This window comes from Chiloscyllium plagiosum, unplaced genomic scaffold (genome assembly GCF_037043375.1).
Source record: "Chiloscyllium plagiosum isolate Xiang-an unplaced genomic scaffold, Cpla_swu_hap1 HiC_scaffold_42, whole genome shotgun sequence".
Lineage (NCBI taxonomy): Eukaryota > Metazoa > Chordata > Chondrichthyes > Orectolobiformes > Hemiscylliidae > Chiloscyllium > Chiloscyllium plagiosum.
This window is the reverse complement of record NW_028270180.1, coordinates 10083611-10108073: the sequence shown is the minus strand read 5'-3', so window position 1 is coordinate 10108073 and position 24463 is coordinate 10083611. Positions and strand designations below refer to the sequence as shown.

The 24463-nt window shown below is 43.7% G+C and overlaps 1 protein-coding gene across 8 annotated transcripts in view; it reads left to right on the top strand.

Annotated features, from left to right (window-relative positions):
• LOC122542483 (synaptotagmin-4) overlaps positions 1 to 18957 on the top strand; it is a 65389-nt gene extending 46432 nt beyond the window's left edge. For all 8 annotated transcript variants that reach the window (XM_043680246.2, XM_043680245.2, XM_043680247.2 and 5 more), the window contains 3 exons: positions 7808 to 7976; positions 9333 to 9499; positions 13194 to 18957. In XM_043680246.2, the coding sequence (XP_043536181.1) occupies positions 7808 to 7976; positions 9333 to 9499; positions 13194 to 13343 (486 nt within the window). In that variant the 3' untranslated portion in view covers positions 13344 to 18957. The remainder of the gene's footprint in view (positions 1 to 7807; positions 7977 to 9332; positions 9500 to 13193) is intronic.
• The last annotated feature ends 5506 nt before the right edge of the window (positions 18958 to 24463 follow it).

The following is a 24463-nucleotide window of genomic DNA, read 5'->3' as shown; positions in this document are numbered from 1 at the left end:
ATATTTCATTTCCAATCATCAGGACAATTGCAAGAATGCCAAATTCCAAACAATCCCAACAATTAGTATTACAGGAGAAAACAGTGGTGTTTGGTTGATAATATGTGTGTACAGTTTTCATCAGCAATTTTATGATGTTGCAACAGAAGTTGACCACATTAAGCTTGCAAGTTACCCTTGTCCAACTTTAATAAGCCAAGGCATTGCCATGGAGAATGTAGCAAGGGACTGTCGCCTCACTGACTTCCTGCTGATTGATAAAAGGCACAAGGTGTGATCATATTCCTTTTGTTTATGGAGAACAGTGCCTACTATAATGTCACTTCCAGGAAGCATAAATGAGCCACATCACAATACTAGGGTACAGGGAAGGGCACCCTGTCTGCCCTCTGCAGTACGAGTATAGGTAACAGAGCAACAATTCTCACTTACACCATTTTCCAAATGATAAGTACCTGACCAGCATTTAATAGGAGCATAATGGGCTGCACCTTGAGAAAATGAAAGTCAAGACATGATCAGTGAGATGTTTTATGAGGATTTATAAAACCTACCCATCTCTTGACAGAGTTCAAAATGAGTTCCTAACAGTAGAGGAGCAAGTACAACAGTAGTGGAGGGCTCTGAGGAAGAATTCTGCACCAAGGATTTTGTCATTAATACTCTGAGAAAGAATAACTTTGGCTTTTTTGATCTCAGGATGTCCTCAAGCGCTTTACAAACAATTAAGTACTTTTGGAGGCATCATTATTGTTGTTGGAACAAACGATAAGAAATAGGAACAGGAGTAGGCCATTTTGGCCCCTCCAGCCATTCAGTAGAATTATGGCTAATCCGATATACCTCAATCCACTTTCCTGCCCTTTCCCTGTAACCCTTGATTCCTCAACTGATCAAGATTTTTCCATCTCAGCCTTAAATATACACAAGGACTCTGCCCCCACAGCTCTCGGTGGCAAAGAGTTCCAAAAACTCTCTGAGAGAAGAAATTCCTCCTCATCTCAGTCTTAAATTGGCGCCCCTTAATCTGAGACTATACCCTCAGCTCTTAAACTTTCCCATTTGGGTTAGGGTTAGCATTTACCTCTCAGCATTGACCCTGACAAGCCCTTGAGAGTCTGATATGCTTTAATGAGGTCACCTCTCATTTGCCTAAACTCCAGTGAGTAGAGCCCCAACCTATTTACCTTTGCTCAAAAGACAATACCTCCTCAGTCAAGGGATGATCCTAGAGAACCTTCTTTGAACTGCTGCCAATGGAAGAATATCTTTGCATTCAACAATGCAAGAAAAGCCTATTTGTGCACAGCAAGCTCCCACAAACAGCAATGTGATAATGCCAGCTGAACCACATTAAGTATTGAGATGCTCCATCTTAAACTGTATCATGAAATTGTTTAGGTTTGATGTTAGACCAGACACAGAGTCATGTTTCATCTGAGCAATGGGACCCTGAAAGTCCAGAACTCAGGCAGTTCTGCACTCCCTCAGCGCCGCACTAAAGGGCCCGTTTCTTCCAACAGGAACCTCAACCTTTCACCTCGGAGATGAGAGAGCTAACCCCTGAGCCACGTCTGAAAGCTGCCGAAGCTTAGCAAGAACTGTGTTTGCAGAAGCCATCTTAGAGGAAAACAAACCAAGGTTGTAAGAATGAAAGTGAGAGAGCAAACAACTTTCAAATTGACAGATAGGCAGAAGGGCCAATTCTCTGATTAAATGACTATAAGACCATAAGATGTGGGAGAAAAGTAGGCCATTCAGCCCATCAAGTCTGCCATTCAATAAGATCATGGCTGCTCTGATAATCCTCACTCCTTCCTGCTCCCCACAGCCCCAATTCCCTTACTGTTTAAAAAACTGTCTATGTCCGCATGAATATATTTAATGTCTCAGTCTCAACAGTTCTCTGCAATGAAGAATTCCACAGATTTACCGTCCTCTGAGAGAAGGAATTCCTCCTCATCTCTGTCTTAAATGGGTGACCCTTTATTCGACCCTCTAGTCATAGACTCCCACACAAGGGGAAGCAACTGCTCTGGATCTACCGTACAAGTCCCCTATGCTTCAATAAGGTCACCTCTCATTCTTCTGTACTCCAATCAATACAGGCCCAACCTACTCAACATCATAAAGCAGCTGCTCCGTACCTGATGTCAACCCAGTAACCTTTCCTGGACAGCCTCCATTAGCCCCCAACAAAGAGAGAAGGCTTTCCGAGGAACTCCCATTGGGAGACCCTCAGGCTGGAGCTCATCATCCATTTTAAACAGACCAGGAGCCAGCAATGCTCAAACGGGGAATCAGTCTGATGGCCCCAAGTTATAGAATGGACCTTAGGAAAGAATCGTTTCAATGTATATTCTGTTATTGGTCACGAGGTCTAATAATGTTTGTGTTCCACGAGCTGGGAAGTTGATTTGCAGATGTTCTGTCCCCCGTCTAGGTGACATCTTCAGGGCCTCCTGTGAAGTGCTACGTCTTCTGGAATTTATTTGGTTCCATTCCTGCTGCCTCTGGTTACTAGTTCCGGTTCATCGTTGTAGTGACCGGTCCAGACCTATGCGTTTGTTGTTCGAGTCCATGGTGAGTACCATGCTTCTAGGAATTCTCTGACGGAACTCTGTTTAGCTTGTCCAATGATCATTGTGTTGCCCCAGTCGAATTTGTGGTCCCACTCATCTGTGTGTGTGGCTACTAGGGACAGCTGGTTGTGGCGGTTAGTGGCTAGTTGGTGTTCATGGATGTGGATTGCTAGTTGTCTGCCTGTTTGTCCTATATAATGTAGCCACACACACAGATGACAGGGACGACAAATTTGACTGGGACAACACAATGATCATAGGAAAAGCTAAACAGAGGACAACCCAGAGAATTTCTAGAAGCATGGCACTCAGCCACGGACTCGATCAACAAACACAACAACCTGGACCCAATACACTGGCTACTACAACGACAAACCGGAACCAGGCAGGAATGGAACCAAATAAATTCCAGAAGACACAGTACAGCAGCGCTTCACAGGAGGCTCCAAAGCCCTGAAGATGTCACCGAGACAGGGGGAAGGTCTGCAAATCAACGTCCCAGCTCGGGGAACACACCCACAACCACGGCAGCCAACGCCCGAGCTACAAATCTTTACACAAACCTTGAACAAGGTGTCATTTCCAGTCACCCAGGAACACCAACATTGAATCCATGTGTTCAACATACTGATTCATCAAACCCCACCAAACAATCTTACATCAAAAATAACTTGTATTTCAAGAGGATAGTAAAATTCCTTCATGCTTTGAGCCTTGAGTATAGGAGTTGGGAAGTCATGTTGAGGTCGTACGCAACATTACTTCTTCTGGAACACTACCTCCAGTTCTGGTCGCCCAGTTATAGGAAGGATATTATTAAACTGGAGATAGTTTGGAAGAGATTTAGCAGGTTATTGCTGGGTATGGAAGGTTTGAATTACAAAGGAAGGCTGGATAGGCTGGGACTTTTTTTCACTGGGGCACAGACGGTCGAGAGGTGACCTTGTAGACGTATATAATATAGTGAGCAGTAAAGATAGAGTTAATAGTTGTTGTCTTTTCCCGAGGACGGGGGGATTTCAAGACTAGGGGGGCATTGTTAAGGTGAGAGGAGAGAGGTTTAAAAAGATATGAGGAGCAAAATTTTTACACAGAGGTGGTTTGTGTGTGGAATGAACTTCCTGCAGAAGCAGTGGATTTGGGTCTATTTACAAAATTTAAAAGACATTTGGATAAGTACATGGATAGGAAAGGTTAGGAAGGATATGGGCCTGGAGTGGGCAGGTGGGACTAGTTTAGTGTGGGATTATGTTCGGCATTGATTAGTTGGACCCAAGGGTCTGTATCTGTGTTGTTTGACTCTGAGTGGCATCAAACAATGTTTGACATGGAGATACGCAAGGCAATTTTGGAAGAGGATTTAAAAGTTCAGTCCAAGACGTCAGTCTTAAGGAGGTAAGAGTGAAGTTTACTGAGGGAATCCAGGGCTAAAGACCCCAAACAGCTGAAGGCATGGCCATCAATAGTGGAGCGATGACAGTTTTTAATAGAAATATTTGCTTATGGAATGTGGGCTGCAAAGCCAACATTTGATGTCCATCCTTATTTACCCTTGAACTGATACACTTGCTGAGCCATTTCAGAGGGCATTTAAGAATCAAATAATTTGCTATGGGCCTAGAGTCTCACTTTGGCCAGACTAGGTAAATTCAGTAGATTTCCTTCCCCAAAGGAGAGAGTGTTTTTGTAACAATTAGCTGGGGTTACACGCTGACAATTGGACTGCCCAATTTTTTCTTGAAATTCCATTTAGTTCCAGATTTTTATTAATTTAGAATTTGACCATCTGCCATGATGGGATTCAAGACTACAGTCCCAGATTGTTAATCGAGTGTCATCACCACTACCATTACGTAACCCTAGCCCTAACCTTAAACACAACGCTAACCCTAAAAACAATCCTAACCCTAACCCTCAACACAATCCTAACCCTAACCCTAAACATAATCCTAACAATAACCCTAACAAACCTAATCTTAACTCTAACCTTAACCCTAACTCTAACTCTAACCCTAACCCTAACCCAGACCCTGCAGGAATTGGCAAAGGGACAAGACCAAGGAAAGATTTGAACACCAGCTGAACAACATAAAAACTAAGTTTTCAACTGCCTATAATTTGCAGTTAAGTTACATGCTTGTCATTGATACCCTTGTTGACTGTGTTTGCAAGCAAACATTTAATGTTTATTTAAGCCACATTGTTCCCTTATTACATGCCACTCCACTGGGGCAAACAGGATCATAAGTGCGAACATAACATGAATTATTAGCCTCTGACCGGATATTTTTGGAAAGCACACACGTTATCTTTTATCAATTGACCTGAGTCATGCAGGCAGCAGTAAGTTGATAACAAGAAACATTATTTCTCATTTGTGACGCACTTGATTTGAACCCTGGTTGTGTTCCAGTTCTGCTTCAACGCATTTGAATGGTCATTTATCTACGTTAATGTTGGAACTTATCAAAGTGATGGGCAATGCAATACTTGTTTTCCGGCACTCGGTGTCAATCTGAAGTATTGTTATTGTCTTCGCTACAGCGTGGTCCAGGAAAGAGTTGAGTTTCCTGTATTCCACTGCAGCTATACCGACCTCAATACTGGATTATTACTCAGATTTTCTGCTTCCTCCATCAGCCGCCCTTCAATTGCGAAGATTGTGGATTTTCAGATTAAATTAGACAAGGTTTCGTTCATGTTTTAGGTTCAGGCCTTCTCGGCTCTGAATTGAAATTGAAGTAACATGTGGCATTGGCATTTATTGCCCACACGGGAATAGTTGCCTCTGTGCCTTTGTCCCTCTTGGCGCTACAGGTCACGGGATTGGAAGGTCCAGTCACAGGGGTTTTGATAAGTTGTAGCAGTGTGGCGTCTATATGGCACACACTGGAGCCAGAGTACCAAAATATGTGTTGATCCTGGAAAGAGTTTGAGTAGGGGGAAGTAATGGCCTAGTGGCATTATCACTAGATTATTAATCCAGAGACTCAGGTAATGCCCTGGGGACCTGGGTTCGAATCCCACCACAGCAGAGGGTAGGATTTGAATTCAATAAGCATCTGGAGTTAAGAGTCTAATGATGACCATGAATCAATTGTCAGGAAAAACCCATCTGATTCATTACTGCCCTTTAGGGAGGGAAACTGCTATCCTTACCTGGTCTGGCCTAGATGTGACTCCAGATCCACAGCAATATGGTTGACTCTTAACTGCCCTCTGGGCAATTAGGGATGGGCAATAAATGCTGGCCTGGCCCATTAATGTATAATTTTAAAAAACTTCTGGGTGGCACGGTGGCTCAGTTGTTAGCATTGCTGCCTCACAGCGCTAGTGATACAGGTTCGAGTCCAGACTTGGGTGACTGTGTGGAGTTTGCACATTCTCCCCGTGTCTGTGTGTGTGTGTTTCCTTGGGTACTCTGGCTTCCTCCAACAGTCCAAAGATGTGCCGGTCAGGATGGATTGGCCATGGGAAATTGCCCATAGTGCTCAGGGGTGATGTAGGTTAGGTGGATTAGCCATGAGGAATGCAGGGTTACAGGTATAGGGTTGGGGAGGGGGGGGGTTGCGGGCGAAGTCTGGATGGGATGTTGTTCAGAGATTTGATGTGGACTTGTTGGGCCAAATGGCCTGTTTCCACACTGTTGGGATTCTATTTTTTTTTAAGTTTTGTTATTCACTATGATATTTTTTCCAGGCAGAGTTTTAATATTCCCAGTTACATTAATAGTCATATTCTATTTTTCTCCCTTCTCAGTTTTTTTTGTGGTCCTTTGCTGGCTTCTAAGATACTTGCATCTGCAAAAATTTAAAGCTGTCCTTTTAATCCAGTGCAATCCTTAGCTTTCTTCTTTCTCGGTCATCACGGTCCCACAGAAGATCAGAGGTGACCTAACAGTGTTTTGAGGAGAAAGTGAGGTCTGCAGATGCTGGAGATCAGAGCTGGAAATGTGTTGCTGGAAAAGCGCAGCAGGTCAGGCAGCATCCAGGGAACAGGAGAATCGACATTTCGGGCATAAGCCCTTTCCTGAAGAAGGGCTTATGCCCGAAACGTTGATTCTCCTGTTCCCTGGATGCTGCCTGACCTGCTGCGCTTTTCCAGCAACACATTTCCAGCTCTAACAGTGTTTTGAGGATGGCAAGATGGTTTAATTGAGCAGATGAAGAAAAAAATGTTTCCCCGTGATAATTGGGACAAAAACTTGAGGTCATGTATTTAAAATCATTGACAAAAGATCTGAAGGGGGATAAGGTGAAAAGATTATGCTTAATTGTGAGGATTTTGAACCTACTACCTAAAAAGGCAGTAGAAACTCATTTGATAAATACATTTAGTAGTCAGTACTACTGAATGCAGCTGAACAAAGACATTTTATTGAAGCCTTCATCCTGGAGTCATAGAACCCCAGTGTGGAATCAGGCCATTTGGCCCATTGAGTCCACACTGACCCTCCGACGAATATCTCAGCTAGACCCACTTCCCTACCCTATCCATGTAATCTTGCATTTCCCGTGGCCAATCCACCTAACCTGCACATCTTTGGACTGCGGGAGAAAACCAGAGCACCCAAAAGAAACCCACACAAACACGGGCAGAATGTGTAAACTCTCCACAGGCAGTTGCCCCAGGCTGGAATCAAACCCAGATCCCGGGCTGTGAGGCAGCAGTGCTAACTACTAAGCCACCCTACCACCTCCCGCAGACGATTTTTAAGACATTTCTGTGTAGGTGGAAAAATACATGCACATACACTGCGTATGTTATAACTGAACACAATTATCTTATTTATTTCCCAAGCAAGTGCCTCAACCAATCAGAGTCAACCTATTTTGTATAAAATCTAAACAAGATTGGAAGTTAACTGTCAGTTATTGTCGAACTGGTGCATTCTCCATGACAGCGCCTTCGTCAATATTCATTATTATGAACCAATCAGCACTCAACTCTCATACGGTATGAATGTCATTTTCCCTTTACGTTGGTATTTCTTGCAAATTATCCTAAAGAGTGTAAGACAAAGTGCTTCAACAAATGTGTCCTTTCTCACCCACACAAAGTAATTTCACAAGCAGCTTCAGAGGGTGAAGGTAACAGACAACACATAGGTTTAAACATGCTGGACGTTTGAAGGATCCATCACAGGCACACAATGGGCCAAATGGCCTCCTTCCTTTAAGTTTCAATGCTTCTCTGATAACTAATCAGTCTTGCCTTATTTTCAGTGTCTCAGCTCCCAAGATGTGGTGGGACCCTCGAGCGGCACAGGTCAAGCCAAGCTGTTGGGCCAGCTCTTCATCCTGCTCCAGTATCAGACCCTGGCTAACCGGATCAAGGTGATGGTTCGAAAGGCCGAGTCTTTGGCTAGACTGACCCGCATGCCAGGGTCACCAGGTGAGATGGCACAGGGAGATTTAACCATTGGGAGGGGTTGGGGGGGTTTACATCCTTAGAGGTCGTCCATAACATTCCTCATTCCACACATCTACATGGGGCATTGTGAATTGTCCTGAGTCCCTTACGTGGAACTAGAACGAAAATCAGAGAAATGTTTTGGGCTGTTTGGCTTTGACTCACTTACACTCGCTTTTAAAATGTCGATGCTGCAAAATCCAAACCCCTTTGCCAGAATTCTGTCAGTCAATGGCCAGGAGCTGTGAGTGGCTCACCGGTCTTAGGTCAAATGGATCAGAACAAACCCTTTCAAAATATATCAAGGAGATACCCTGGACCCCAACATTTATCTTATTTACAGAATGTATTCCAGATTTGATTTGATTGATCAAATTATTAAGCTTTAACCAAAACGCACTTTATTTACAAACAAAAGAAAGAAGAATTGATCTACCTTTAACTCAAATGGAAAGTTTTACAGAATTATAAATTACTTAGGTACTGTTCCAATATAGTAACACCGCATAAACATAATTCCCTGGCCCATCCTCCACATTTTCACTCTGGGGACACAAGCAGAAAATGATCTACAAATTGGTGACTGAGGAAGGGTTGTCCCCTTCCTGACTTTGGGCCAACCCTTTGTTTTTGTCGCAAAACATAACTCCTGCATTTCAAACTTCTCAGCAACGCAGATAGAATATCATGGAAGGTCATACCCTGCTTCATGAACGTGAAAGGCAACTTAGTTCAGTCAAACATCCCAGGGAAGTTTCACAGGAACGTTATCAAGCAAACTCTGAGCCTAAGGCACCTCGGGCTGTCTGAGGACTGCGCATCCAAATGTTTGGTACTAGGGTTAAGTCTTAAGGACAGGTCAGGTCTTAAGGAGAGGCCACACCAGCAAGAAATAAGCTCTTCCTATCCACTCTACCAAACCCTCAATGCAGTCAAGTCTCCCCTCAGCCTCCTCTGTTCCAAGGAGAACAATCCCGATGTGTCTATTTTTCCTCAGAGCTGAAGTTTTCCAATCCCGGTAACATCCTTGTTCATTCCCTCTCTAGTGCAGTTACATCCTTTCTCTAATGAGGTGATCTGAACTGCACATAGGTCTCAAGTTATGGGGCCTAGCAATAAATCATGCAACTCCAGCCTAACCTGCCATCACCTCAACACTTCTATCATTCTATTCCAATTGTCTTCTAAACCACATCATCGACCTCTCCTGCCACATTCTAGCAGATGTGAACATTCACTCCAAGGCCCCTCGCTCCTTCCACATCTCTCAGTAATATCCCATTAATTATGTCTTCCTCCATCTTCATCACTCTCATGTGCCCGTTCTCACATTTGCAGATCATTATGTCATTATAAGCCTCTACCAAGATGATAAAGTTCTCTCAACCAAGGAAACCAAGACATCAAGTGGCTATAACCCAGTGTGGAATGCACCATTTCTGTTTGATGTTCCTTCAGGAGATATTGAAAACCTACAGCTCTCTCTGGAATTTATAGTCATGCAGGTAAGGGCAGTGCAAACCTCGTACTTTTGACTACTGTTATGGACCAGGCCAGATCCCCTCAAAACATTTTAAGAAGGTCGTGTTTGGTGCTGGAAAAGCACAGCAGGTCAGGTAGCATCTGAGGAGCAGGAGAATCGATGTTTCTGGCGTAAGCCCTTCATCAGGATCTCTTCGGATGCAGCCTGACCTGCTGGGCTTTTCCAGCACCAAACTCTCAACTCTGATCTCCAGCATCTGAAGTCCTCACTTTCTCCCATTTTTAAGAAGGTAGCCCAGTCCCTAACTTTATGAGTTGTTTTAAGAAGATGTAAGGTGAGTATTCCAGGAGCGACACAGCTGGTCAAACCACTCCTCTTTAAACAAAACAGAATTTATTTACACACGAACAAAAGAAAACCAGATTTAGATTAACATAACTATTTGAAAACCCGACCAAATCAAAAGCGCAACTGAACAAAGAGCTGTTCCGATTTCCTGCAACTTCCCAGAAAAACGCCCCTGGAAAATTCAAATACACGTTCTTACAGGAGAGAGAAGTCAGAGAGAGAGAGAGGATCAGCATAGAGCTGTTTCATTGACTCCTCAGCTAAAAACTAACCCAAAACTAGAAAAATCCCTGAACTGGGAGAACTGGCCACTCCCCGTTCATTTTACAAGTGTTTTAAAAAGAAACCTGAAAGCCTTTTCTGATGGTTGACTTAGACAGCATCTGTTAGCCATTCTTAAAGTCACGAGTTCAGACATTTCAGCACCTCTGCCTTTACGACCCCTCATGAAAAAAACAAGAATAGAATAACCCTGGTAAAGGAGCAGCATTGTCACACATTAACTCATCACTTCCAACAGAGTCAAGCCCCATTACTAGGGCTTTACAGCAGAGGTGATCTGCTGAGGCCAAAGCACTTGACTCATTAAGGGGTACATGTAAAGGAGAGATGTTGAGCCTGACATTGTGAAACCCCCACACTCACGTTGACCTAATCCGCTTTTTGCAAAAGCCCGATGAGTGGAACCCTGCAACCAGCTCTCGCCCTTTCTCCATCTTAATATTACAATCTGATGCAGACTGGTTAGGGCTGAGAACTGAGTTCAGAAATTTATCTTCAGAACGTGAATCTTGGTGAAATGGGAGATGGGTTGCTGAAGCTTTTACTCTTGCACTCATTAGGACAAATGACACATTTCTAATGGTCACAGCAATGTACTCGAGGGAGTAAAGGATGCTGATCAGTTGGCAATTCGACTCTGATTTAGGCAAGCAGGAGGCTGGAAGAACACAGCAAGCCAGGCAGCATCAAAAGGTGGAGAAGTCAATGTTTCAGGACTGAAGAAGGGTTATACCCAAAACATTGACTTCTCCACCTCCTGATGCTGCCTGGCTTGCTGTGTTCTTCCAGTCCCCTGCTGGTCTACCTTGGAATTCAACATGAACACTTTTTTTTTGTCTCTAACCAAGTTAATTCTGAATGGCTGAGCTATTGTAATAGAGAAAGCAACAGGTAATTATAGGCTCCCCAAGCTCCTGGGTAATTGAAAACGTTGCAAGATTTTCAACTTGTATTTACAAGGTTATGAATACATTCTCTTTTTTTACATCCCTGGGATGTGGGCATTGCTGGCTTACCCATCCCTAATTGTCCAGAGGGCAATTCAACATCAGACACATTGCTGTAGGGCCTGGACCCAAATGTTTTCATGATTAATGAGTCTGGAGTTACGTGTAGGTCAGTCCAGGTGAGGATGGCAGCTTCTTTGCCTAATGGACATCTGTGAACCAGATGGGTTTTTCCCTGATAATTGATTATGAATCTTCGATCATCATTAGACATCAGTAGAGAAGGGGCACGGTGCCTCAGTGGTTAGCACTGCTGCCTCACAGTGACAGGGATTCGGGTTTGATTCTACCCTCGGGCGACTGCCTGTGTGGAGTTTGCACATTCCCCTCGTGTCTGTATGGGTTTCCTCTGGGTGCGCCGCTTTCCTCCCACAGTCCAAAGATCTGCAGGTTAGTGTGGATTGGCCATGGAAACTTGCCCCGTATTGTCCAGGGATGTGCAGGCTAGGTGTGTTAGCCTGGGAAATGCAGGCATTAGGGTAGGGAGTGGATCAGGCTGGGCTGCACTTCAGGGGGTCAGTATGGTCTCAATGGGCTGAATGGCTTGCTTCCACGCTGTGAAAATGAACTCTTGACTTCAGATTTTTCATTAAATGCAAATTACATCATTAGGCATGGTGGGATTCAAATCCTGGTTCCCAAAATATTCCCTGGGTTTCTGGATTAATAGTCTAGATATTATACCACGAAGCCATTGTCTCTCCGAATGAGCCATATTACAATCTCAATTGATTATCTTCCATGGGTTATTAGTGTAGCTATAGACACACTCTGGATTGTTTAGCATCTGCTGTGGAGCCAAAACCAATAGCTCACTAGCAATTAGTTCGGTATTATCCTGTCTGTTCTGTGGAATGCAAGACAAAAAGCTATAGCAACACATCACTTTTCAGTAAGATTCAAACAGTGTTACCATATTACAATCCTGAAAGAGTAAAGGTCCTAGATGGCAGGATGCAGAATAGCTAATGTAATGGAATTACTTGGGGTCGCTCGGTGATTAGCATTGCTGCCTCATAGCACCAGGGACCCAGGTTCAATTTCCACCTTGGGTGACTGTCTGTGGAGTTTGCTCATTCTCCCTGTGGGCTTCTCCTGGGTGCTCCAGGTTCCTCCCACAATCCAAAGATGTGCAGGCCAGGTGAATTGGCTATGCTAAATTGCCCATGGTGTTAGGTGTATTAGTCAGGGGTAAATATGGGGTAGGGGAATGGGTCTGGGTGGGTTACTCTTCTGAGGGTCAGTGTGGACTTGTTGGGTTGACTGGCCTGTTTCCATATTGTAGGGAAGCTAATCTAAACTAATCCCATAATAGTGAATGAAAGATATAGGCTTTTCATTAGGAATCTGAAACAGTCAAGAAAGCGAGTCACAGCAGACACAGTTTGGTGGTTTCATACGGTCATTTTCCATCATGTATCAGATTATTCTTGACGGAGTATTACTGTACAGCTTGGAAACAGACTCTTTGGTCCAACTCGTCTGTGCCCAACCAGATATCCTAAATTAATCTATTCCCATTTGCCAGCATTTGGCCCATATCCCTCTAAACCCTTCCTATTCACATACCCATCCAGATGCCTTTTAAATGTTGTAATCATAGCCATCTCCACTTCCTTTGGCAGTTCATTCCAAACACGCACTACCCTCTGCATGAAAAGTGAGACATGCAAGTGCCTTTTAAATCTTTCCCCTCTCATCTTAAACCTACGCCCTCTAGTTTGGGACTTCCCTACCCAGGGAAAAAGGTCTATTTATCCTATCCATTCCCCTCGTGATTTTTCTAAACCACCAGAAAAGGTCACTGCTCAGCCTCTGATGCTCCAGGGAAAACAGCCCCAGCCTATTCAGCCTCTCCCTGTAGCTCAAACCCTCCAACCCTGAAAACATCCTTGTAAATCTTTTCTGAATCCTTTCAAGTTTCCCTTCATCTTTTCTACAGTACAGAGACCAGAAGTAGGCACAGCATTCCAAAAGTGGCGCCACAAATATTCTGCACAGCTGCAATATGATCTCCCAACTCCTATACTCAATGCACTGACCAATGAATGTCGATGAATTTTGTTTTTAAATGTTCAGAGTCGCATTTACACCCGAAGTGGAGTCCTGGGCCGTGTGGTAATTGGGGGGAATGCTTCAGAGACGGGGAGAACACACTGGAGGGAGATGTCGAATCGAGGACATGTGGAATCTGCCAGGTGGCATACCATTCAACCAGACACTTTCTAGACACCCGCAAACACATCTGTTCTGTCGCTCCTCCCGCTGTCCCTTAACTGTTCAGTGAAATGTAATAAAATGTACGAAAATCCCAGTGTCCTTTAGGAGCTTGGTGTTGCCGGAGCACAATCAGTGGTCCCAGATATTACCTTCCCATTTCTGAGACCTAGCACAAAACGTAGCCATTTTTTCACAGATGGCCTGTTGCTAAGGGATACATGATAAGTTGAGGTGGATTCAGCATTGATCCGAGAGTCTCAGTGTGAGCCCATATACCTCATACTGGGACAAATGAAAGTTCCTGAGATCTGTTTAAAAAGACTTTTTAAATAGCGTGAAGTACGTATTCTTCCTACAACAAAGCTGCAGCATCACAAACTGACTCAACTTATTAAAATATTTCAAGGGGCTTAATATGCAAGCATTATCAACCCACATTGACACCGAATCACAACTGGAGATGTCAAGACAGCTACAAACAGGTAGGTTTTTAGGAGTATCTTAAAGGAACAAAGCAAGGTGAAGAGGTTTAGGAAGGGAAATTCCAGAGTTTGGAGTTTACGTAACTCATAGCCTGGTGAGATGATAAAAAATAAAGGGCTTTGGAAGTGTTGCAGGAGCATTTTGTTGTCACTGTACCTAGGTACTGTGAAACGTTTTGTTTTGCGTGCAGTACAGGTAGATCATACCATACAACGACCACAGGGCGATTGAACAGATTTGATACAACGTTGCGGATGCAAAGAAGGTGCACAGAGAGCAAGATCAACATTAGGTTCGAAACTTGAGAGGTCCATTTGGAAGTCTAATAACATCGGGGAAGAAACTGTTCCCGAACCTGTTGGTTCCATTGACGTTGCCAGGTTTAGAGGGAGATACTAAATAGGCTGGGGCTGTTTTCGCTGGAACATCAGAGGCTGAGGGGTGACCTTTTAGAGGTTTTTGAAATCATGAGGGGCATGGATAGGTTGGATAGCCAAAATCTTTTCCCCAGGGTAGGGGAGTCCAAAACTAGAGGGCTTAGGTTTAAGGTGAGAGAGAAAAGATTCTAAAGGGAAACTTTTTCACGCAGAGGATGGTGCATGTGTGGAATGAGCTGCCAGAGGAAGTGATGGAGGCTGGTACAATGACAGCATTTAAAAGGCATCTAGATGGGTACATGAATGATAAGGGTATAGAGAGATATGGGCCAAATGCGGGCAAATGGGACTAGATTAATTTAGGATACCTGGTCAGCATGGATGAGATAGATTTAGGGTCTGTTTGTATGCTAAACAACTCTATGTCTCTATGATCTGGAGGTGCCGGTGTTGGACTGGGGTGTACAAAGTTAAAAGTCGCAAAACACCGGGTTATAGTCCAACAGAGTCATTTGGAAACACTAGCTTTCGGACCACTGCTCCTAATTAATCACCCAGTGAAAGAGTAGCACTCCGTGCTTCCAAATACACCTGTTGGCCTATAACCTGGTGTTGTACGATTTTTAACTATGACTCTATGGCCGTATGTCTTTAAATTTTTGTATCTTCTGCCTGATGGAAGAGGTCAGAGAAGAGATTATATGGGGTGGCAAATGGTGAGGATGACACAAAGAATCTGCAGACGGATATAGACAAGTAATGGAAGTGGCCAAAAACTAGGCAGATAGAATATAAGAAAACGTGAGGTTATGCAATTTGACAGCAAGAGTAGAGAAGCTGTCTATTATTTAATTGAAGAAGAACTGCAGTAATTTGCAGCAAAGAGAGATATGGGCATCCTTGTACATAAGTACCAAAATGCTAGCATTGAAGTTCAAAGGTAAATGGGGCAGTTCGTATGGGGCCTTAATTTCGAAAGGAATGGAATGTGAAGTTAGAGAAGACTTGTTAATGCTATACAAAGCACTAGCTAGACCTCACCTGTGAACAGTTCTATTTGTCTAAAGAAAGATATATTGGCATTGGAGGCAATCCAGACAAAGTTCACTAGTTTGACCCTGGGTATAGAGAGATTTTCTTATTAGGAGAGGTTGAGTCCGCACTCATTGGAATTTAGAAACATGTGGGCCAACCTTATTGAAATGTACAGGTCACCTGCAAGGGTAGCTGCAGAAAAGTTGTTTCCCCTGCGGGAGAGTTTAGGATCAGAATGCATAATCTCAGGATGAGGGTTTCCCCTGTTCGAACAGAGATGAGGAGGAATTTCTTCTCTGAGTGAATCTGTAGAATTCTTCACCACAAAGGGCTGTCCAGGTTGACACTTTAAGTATATTCATGGCTGAGATTCACAGATTTTTAATCAGGAGGTTTATAAGGAAAAGACAAGAAAGTTGAATTGAGGATTCAGATCAGGCATGATCTCATTGAATGGTGGGGCAGACTCAAATTGAGTGACCAACTGCTCCTACATCTTTAGGATCTGTTCTGTTATAGGCTTGGAGGAGATTAGAGAGTCAGTGTTGTGGTAGGGGTGAACAAGCTATGTAGAAATGTGAATAACAAAAGTAATATGAGGAATGGTTGAGGACTCTGGGTCTGTACTCGACGGAGTTAAAAGGATATGGGGGAGATTTGATTGAACTTTACAGAATACTGTGAGCCTGGATGGACTGGACGTGGAGAAGATATTTCCACTAATAGGAGAGACTAGGACCTATGGCACAGTTTCACAGTGAAGAGAGGACCCTTTAGAACTGAGATGAGGAGAAATTTCTTCAGCCAGAGGGTGGAAATCATTGCCGCAGAGGGCTGTAGAGGCCTAGTCACCAGGTGCATTTAAGACAGAGATAGGCAGGTTCTTCGTTAGTAAGGGGTACAGGGAGAAGGCACAAGAATTGGTATTAGAGACATATCAGCCATGATCGAATGGCAAAGCAGTCTTGATGGGCTGAATGTCCTGATTCTGTTCTCATATCTTATGGTCTTATGGTGTTGTGGGGAAAAAAAAAGTTTAATTTGAGGCATTGGGAGCCAATGTAGCTTAGCAAGAATAAGGGCAATGGGTGAGACTTGGTGGATTCATTCCAGTCACTGAACTCAATCTTACTTCGGGCAGAAACTGAGTGACCGGCCAGGGGATTGGCTCAACTTCCTGAGATTCTAACCCTAATCCCAACCCTATTGCAGGGAAAGAAGCCCCATTGAAAGATTAATGCCATTACAACAACAAGTAGGTAAAAGCCTAGTGGGATTATCACTGGACTGTTAATCCAGAGACCCATGTAATGTCCTGGGGACCTGGGTTTCAATCCCACCATGGCAGGTGGTGAAATTTGGATTCTCTTAAAATCTGAAATTAATATTCAAATGATAAAACCATTGTCAGGAAAACCCATCTGGTTCACTAATGTTCCATAGGAAAGCAAACTGCAATGGTCGGGCCTACATGTGACTCCAGACCTACAACATTACAGCAATTAGGGATGGGCAATTAATGTTGTCCTGTCTAGGGACAGCTTCATCCTGTGAATAAATAAAAAAAAACTTTGACATGGGGGAGTGTTCCTTGGCTCTTCACAGAAGGGTTCCCTTTTAATACCTGATACCAGACTACATTATGTATCATACTACTGAGTGCAGGAGCAATGCACCCCTGCTTCAGTTGGATAGAACACTGGGGGTGAGACTGAACTTGGAGGGTTGTGTGTAGTTTTGGTCCTCTTGCCTATGGAAGGATGTACCTGCCCTAGAGGAGTACAGCTGAGGTTCAGCAGATTGGTTCCTGGGACTGCCCAGCAAGGCCAAATTCAGGAGACTGGGCCTATCTTTGAAAGATGACAAACAACTTGATAGAATTCTACAAGAATCTTAAAAGGGGCAGACAAAGTGTAGTTTCCCCGGTTGTAGGATTTAGAACCAGTGGGAGACAACCTCAGAATAAAAGACTGAGACCGAATAAAAGTCAGTTAGGCCAGAGGCAAGAAGGAACACTTTCTCTCAGAGGATGGAATTCTCTACCCCTGGGAACTATAGAGACTCAATCACTGCATACGTTTAAGGCAGAGACTGAGAGATTTCTAGCTACTCGTGCCGTGAAGGGATATATGGCAGTACAAGAACATGGCGTTGAGGTGGGTGATCATCCAGGATAAAGAATGACAGAGCAGGCTAGAGGGGCTGAATGGCCTGTTTGCTATGTCCAACTGACCCGAGATAAACACTCATTTTTATGATCAGAGATTGCACACACATCTGAGCATGGAATATCATTCTCTCAAATCTCAGTTTATAAACGAATGAGAACATTTTAAGGTTTTGTGTTGCAAGCGCAGGTGCACGTTTCCATCAATCTCTTCATTCCAAGCGGCGACATTTGGGTGGGTGTAAGTCTGTCATCAACTGTAGCAACTTAATCGCATCAGTCAGCATCACAATGGTGTGCCTTAGATACAGTGTTTACTACACTGGGGTTTGCTTGTGTTTAATGTGTGTCTCCTGTGCTATTTCAAGTGAGATCATGAGCCCTTTAAATTGGTGTCAGAAATTGAACACAAAAATGTTTCACAAAGTCAGTAACACCTTGTACTAATGGAAACATAAACAGACTTAACAGGAATATAGATACCAATACCAGCTCCAATTGCATTGTAAAGTTGCTATTATCCAAAGTTGGAAGTCGCAGGCCACCAGGTTATAATCCAACAGGTTTATATGAAATCACAAGCTTTCGGAGCACAGCCCCTTTGCCAGTAACCTTCCAACCCATCCCCCCCCAGTCATCTTTCCAGCCCCACATCCTCCCTTCCATTCCACCTGCCAACCCTTCCTTCCAGCTACCAATTGGATTCATCCCTCCCATGGACCAACCAGGTCTTACCCACTACCCGTGTTCACCTATCACTACCTCACCATTCCGTTACTCTTTCCACCTCCCCTCTCCGCTTTATCTGTAGCTCCCCTAGCCCCACATCCAGTCCTGAAGAAGGGTTATACTCAAAACGTTGACTTCTCTACCTTCTGATGCTGCCTGGCTTGCTGTGTTCGTCCAGCCTCCGGCTTGTCTACTTTGTATGGACTGCATTCACAACTCTCTGAAACTGATGGTCGCTAATACCATCCAAGTTAGTTCCATTGACATGAAAAAGGTGTATCAAGCAGATGGCATTACGTTTGAATCTGTACTGATACTCCTGTTACTTTACCAGATGAAAATTCCATCATAAGCTGCCTCTGAGGCCCAGTTACATTAAATACAGAGACCTCTTTTGACAATGACATATTTACTGGAGGATGCATTGTCTGAAAGCATTTTTGGGAGGAGTTGATCGTATTACTGGACAGAGTCACAGAGAGTTCCTTGTGTTCACAGCCTGTACCTTCGTCCAAGTCTTTTAATACCAGTTACAGTGTGAGTGAAGTGCTTGGTAACGTGCAAAGTTAATGATCTGTTCCACATTAGGCATAAACGACAGGCAATGCAATATCACAAGCTTTGCTAGCGCACAAACAGAAATATCTGCTGTGTTTTTGGTTCGACACTGATACCTAGGAGTCTTTCTTTGTGAACCTGAATATCTCAATTAATAAAGTGCATGGGTGTAGTTGGTCTAAGTATGTACATATTTTTGGACACTGGCTTATGTATTGCTTTAAATTAATATTTGTGTAAATGTTGTCTCCTAAATAAATCTTTTGATTGCAAACAGATGCTGTACTCTTTTGTTTGTGCACAGAAGTCTCTGTGTAATTCTCGTTCCCTCTTCTCCAGGAGGTGCTGAGTCACATTAGGAAGTAGGTCCATCATGATTATCTCTGTTCCTCTGAAAGGGGGTACATGGAAGTGAACATTAAACACAAGCTCATCACTGCTTGTGCTGGAGATGTATTGGGTGGTGGCATGGCAATGAACTCAAGGCTAATGCTCTGAGAGACATAAATTCAAATCTCCACCATGGATCATGATGAAATTTGAATTCAATAAGATTCTGGGATTAAAGCTAGGCTAATGCCAACCATGTGGAAACTTATATGGTTCACCATTGCACTTTAGGGAAGGAAATCTGTCTTCTCACCTGGTCTGGCTTACATATAATCCACCAGTAATGTGGTTGATAGCCAATAAACTACTCAGTTAAACAGCAATTAATGGTGACCTTGCCATGATTATTTTTTTTAAAAATGTCTTCCTGCAGAAACCATCTTCTATAAGGATGTGATATCACTAGAGGGGGTACAGAGGAGGTTCACTAGGATGTTGCCTGGGATGGAGAAATTCAACTTTAAGGAGAGACTAGAGAGGCTTGGATTGTTTTCATTCGAGCGGAGAAGACAGAGGGGGGGGACAAGACTAAGGTCATAGAGTCATAGAGATGTACAGCATGGAAACAGACACTTCGGTCCAACCCGTCCTTGTCGACCAGATATCCCAACCCAATCTAGTCCCACCTGCCAGCACCCAGCCCATATCCCTCCAAACCCTTCCTATTCATATACCCATCCAAATGCCTCTTAAATGTTGCAATTGTACCAGCCTCCACCACTTCCTCTGGCAGCTCATTCCATACACGTACCACCCTCTGTGTGAAAACATTGCCCCTTAGGTCTCTTTTATATCTTTCCCGTCTCACCCTAAACCTATGCCCTCTAGTTCTGGACTCCCCCACCCCAGGGAAAAGACTTTGTCTACTTATCCTATCCATGCCCCTCATGATTTTGTAAATCTCTATAAGGTCATCCCTCAGCCTCCAACACTCCAGAGAAAACAGCCCCAGCTTGTTCAGCCTCTCCTTATAGCTCAAACCCTCCAACCTGGCAACATCCTTGTAAACCTTTTCTGAACCCTTTCAAGTTTCACAACATTTTTCCGATAGGAAGGAGACCAGAATTGCACGCAATATTCCAACAGTGGTCTAACCAATGCCCTGAACAGCCGCAACATGACCTCCCAACTCCTGTACTCAATACTCTGACCAATAAAGGAAAGCATACTAAATGACTTCTTCACTATCCTATCTACCTGCGACTCCACTTTTAAGGAGCTTTGAACCTGTACTCCAAGTTCTCTTTGTTCAGCAACACTCCCTAGGACCTTACCATTAAATGTGTAAGTCCTGCTAAGATTTGCTTTCCCAAAATGCAGCACCTCGCATTTATCTGAATTAAACTCCATCTGCCACTTCTCAGCCCATTGGCCCATTTGTTGAAATCTGAGGTAACCCTCTTCGCTGTCCACTACACCTCCAATTTTGGTGTCATCTGCAAACTTACTAACTGTACCTCTTATGCTCACATCCAAATCATTTATGTAAATGACAAAAAATAGAGGACCCAGCACCGATCGTTGTAGCACTCCACTGGTCACAGGCCTCCAGTCTGAAAAACAACCCTCCACCACCACCCTCTGTCTTCTACCTTTGAGCCAATTCTGTATCCAAATGGCTAGTTTTCCCTGTATTCCATGAGATCTAACCTTGCTAATCAGTCTCCCATAGGGAACCTTGTCGAACGCCTCATTGAAATCCATATAGATCACATCTACTGCTCTGCCCTCATCAATCTTCTTTGTTACTTCAAAAAACTCAATCAAGTTTGTGAGACATGATTTCCCACGCACAAAGCCATGTTGACTATCCCTAATCAGTCCTTGTCTTTCCAAATACATGTACATCCTGTCCCTCAGGATTCCCTCCAACAACTTGCCCACCACTGAGGTCAGGCTCACCGATCTATAGTTCCCTGGCTTGTCTTTATCACCCTTCTTAAACAGTGGCACCATGTTTGCCAACCTCCAGTCTTCCGACACCTCACCTGTGACTATCAATGATACAACTATCTCAGCAAGAGGCCCAGCAATCATTTCTCTAGCTTCCCACAGAGTTCTTGGATCCTGGGGATTTATCCACCTTTAACCATTTCAAGACCTCCAGCACTTCCTCCTCTGTAATATGGACATTTTGCAAGATGTCACCATCTATTTCCCTACAGTCTATGTCTTCCATATCCTTTTCCACAGTAAATACTGATGCAAAATATTCATTTAGTATCTCCCCCATTTTCTGAGGCTCCACACAAAGGCCAACTTGCTGATCTTTGAGGGGCCCTATTCTCTCCCTAGTTACCCTCTTGTCCTTAATATATTTGTAAAACCCCTTTGGATTCTCCCTAATTCTATTTGCCAAAGCTATCTCATGTCCCCTTTTTGCCCTCCTGATTTCCCTCTTAAGTATACTTCTACTTCCTTTATACTCTTCTAAGGATTCACTCGATCTATCCTGTCTATACCTGACATATGCTTCCTTCTTTTTCTTAACCAAACCTTCAATTTCTTTAGTCATCCAGCATTCCTTATCCCGACCAGCCTCCCTTTCACTCTGACAGGAATATACTTTCTCTGGATTCTTGTTATCTCATTTCTGAAGGCTTCCCATTTTCCAGCCGTCCCTTTACCTGCGAACATCTGCCTCCAATCAGCTTTCGAAAGTTCTTGCCTAATACCGTCAAAATTGGCCTTTCTCAAATCTAGAACTTCAACTTTTAGATCTGGTCTATCCTTTTCTATCACTGTTTCAAAATGAATAGAATTATGGTCGCTGGCCCCAAAGTGCTCCCCCACTGACACCTCAGTCACATGCCCTGCCTTATTTCCCAAGAGTAGGTCAAGTTTTGCACCTTCTCTAGTAGGTACATCCACATACTGAATCAGAAAATTGTCTTGTACGCACTTAAGAAATTCCTCTCCATCTAAACCTTTAACACTATGGCAGTCCCAGTCGATGTTTGGAAAGTTAAAATCCCATACCATAACCACCCTGTTATTCTTACAGATAGCTGAGATCTCCTTACAAGTTTGTTTCTCAATTTCCCTCTGACTATTACGGTGTCTATAATACAATCCCAATAAGGTGATCATCCCTTTCTTATTTCTCAGTTCCATCCAAATAACTTCCCTGGATGTATTTCCGGGAATACCCTCCCTCAGTACAGCTGTAATGCTATCCCTTATCAAAAACGCCACTCCCCCTCCTCTCTTGCCTCCCTTTCTATCCTTCCTGTAACATTTGTATCCTGGAACATTAAGCTGCCAGTCCTGCCCATCCCTGAGCCATGTTTCCGTAATTGCTATGATATCCCAGTCCCATGTTCCGAACTATGCCCTGAGTTCATCTGCTTTCCCTGTTAGGCCCCTTGCATTGAAATAAATGCAGTTTATTAGTCCTACCGTGTCCCTACCTGCCCTGACTGTTTGACTCACTTCTGTTCTCAACTGTACCAGTCTCCGATCGATCTCTTTCCTCACTATCTCCCTGGGTCCCCCCACCCCCCACCCCCCACCTTATTAGTCTAAATCCTCCCAAGCAGTTCTAGCAAATTTCCCTGCCAGTATATTAGTCCCCTTCCAATTTAGGTGCAATCCGTCCTTCTTGTACAGGTCACTTCTACCCAAAAAGAGATTCCAATGATCCAAAAATGTGAATCCTTCTCCCATACACCAGCTCCTCAGCCATGCATTCATCTGCTCTATCCTCCTATTCCTGCCATCACTAGCTCGTAGCACTGGGAGTAATCCAGATATTACTACCCTTGAGGACCTCCTTTTTAAATTTCTGCCTAACTCTCTGTAATCTCCCTTCAGAATCTCAACCTTTTCCCTTCCTATGTCATTGGTTCCAATGTGGACAATGACCTCCTGCTGGCCCCTCTCCCCTGTGAGAACATTCTGCACCCTCTCTGAGACATCCTTGATCCTGGCACCAGGGAAACAACACACCATTCTGCTTTTTCTCTGCTGGCCACAGAAACGTCTGTCTGTACCTCGGACTATAGAATTGCCTAACACAATTGATCTCTTGGAAGCTGACGTACCCCTCGTTGCATTAGAGCCAGTCTCAATACCAGAAACTTGGCTGTTCGTGCTACATTCCCCTGAGAATCCTCCTACATTTTCCAAAACAGCATACCTGTTTGAAATAGATATATCCACAAAAGACTCCTGCCCTAGGTGCCTACCTCTCTTACCCTTCCTGGAGTTAACACATCTATGTGACTGTATCTGAGATTTCCCCCCTTCCTATAACTGCCATCCATCATATACTGTTGCAAATTCCTCATCGCTTCTATCTGTCTCTCCAACCGATCCACTCAATCTGATAAGATTCGCATCCAACAGAATTTATGGCAGATATAATCTGCAGTAACCCTTAAACTCTCTTTAAACTCCCACATTTGGCGAGAAGTACATATCACTGCAAAGGCCATTTTTGCTCCTTCACAATCTACAGACCCAGAAAATAACACCGTCTTTTTCCTCTACAAAGACTGCATCAGGTTAAATTAATAGCTATGGCTTATATTTGAAGTTTAATCAAGAGACTTATCTCCAAAAACATATAATCAAGAAAGAACCCACTGTACTCACTAATACAGCCTTTCTCTTGGACAGACTTAAAACAACAATTAACTTATCTGATTCTGTGCTGTGAACTTCGCCCAAACCGGTTCCTCCAAGATTAGTTGTGAAATTCACTGTTTGTTAATTTTCCCAGATGCACTACGATGTCCAGCGACACATGAATTCAAAAACAGCAAAGGCAGTAACTGCGCAGGTTCTCTCTTTCTCTCTCCTGCACTGTCCTCACCATGTGCTTCCTTTGTCTGCTCTTCTCCCTTTTAAACCTGCTGTTGTTTTGACGTTCTTTTTCCAAAGTTCCAAAACAATGCAACAGCATATAAAATAGTAATTGCTGCTCCTGGAATTCGAGGAAATCACCTCCAGCACCTAAAATACCTCAAAAAAAGGAGCAGCTCTTACAGCCAGAAACTTTTCCCATCCTGTATTAGATTATGAGGGGTATGGACAGGGTGAACAGAGAGCAGCTATTCCCCTTGGTTGAGGGGTCAATCACGAGGGGGCATGGTTCTGGTCTGAGGAGCGGGAGATTCAGAGTGGATTTGTGGAAAAAGCCTTTTCACTCAGAGGGTAGTGGGAAACTGGAATGCACTGCCTGGGAAGTAGTGGATGCTGGAATCCTTACAACCATTAAAAAAGATTTGGATGAGCACTTGAAATATCATAAGATTCAAGGAACAAGTGCAGAAAAGTGGGATATGAATGCATTTAGTGGTAGTTCAGTCAGTGCAGACTTAATTGGCTGAAGGGCCTTTTCTGCACTGTATGACTCTATATAGGAAGCTGGGAGATGGTGGTATAGT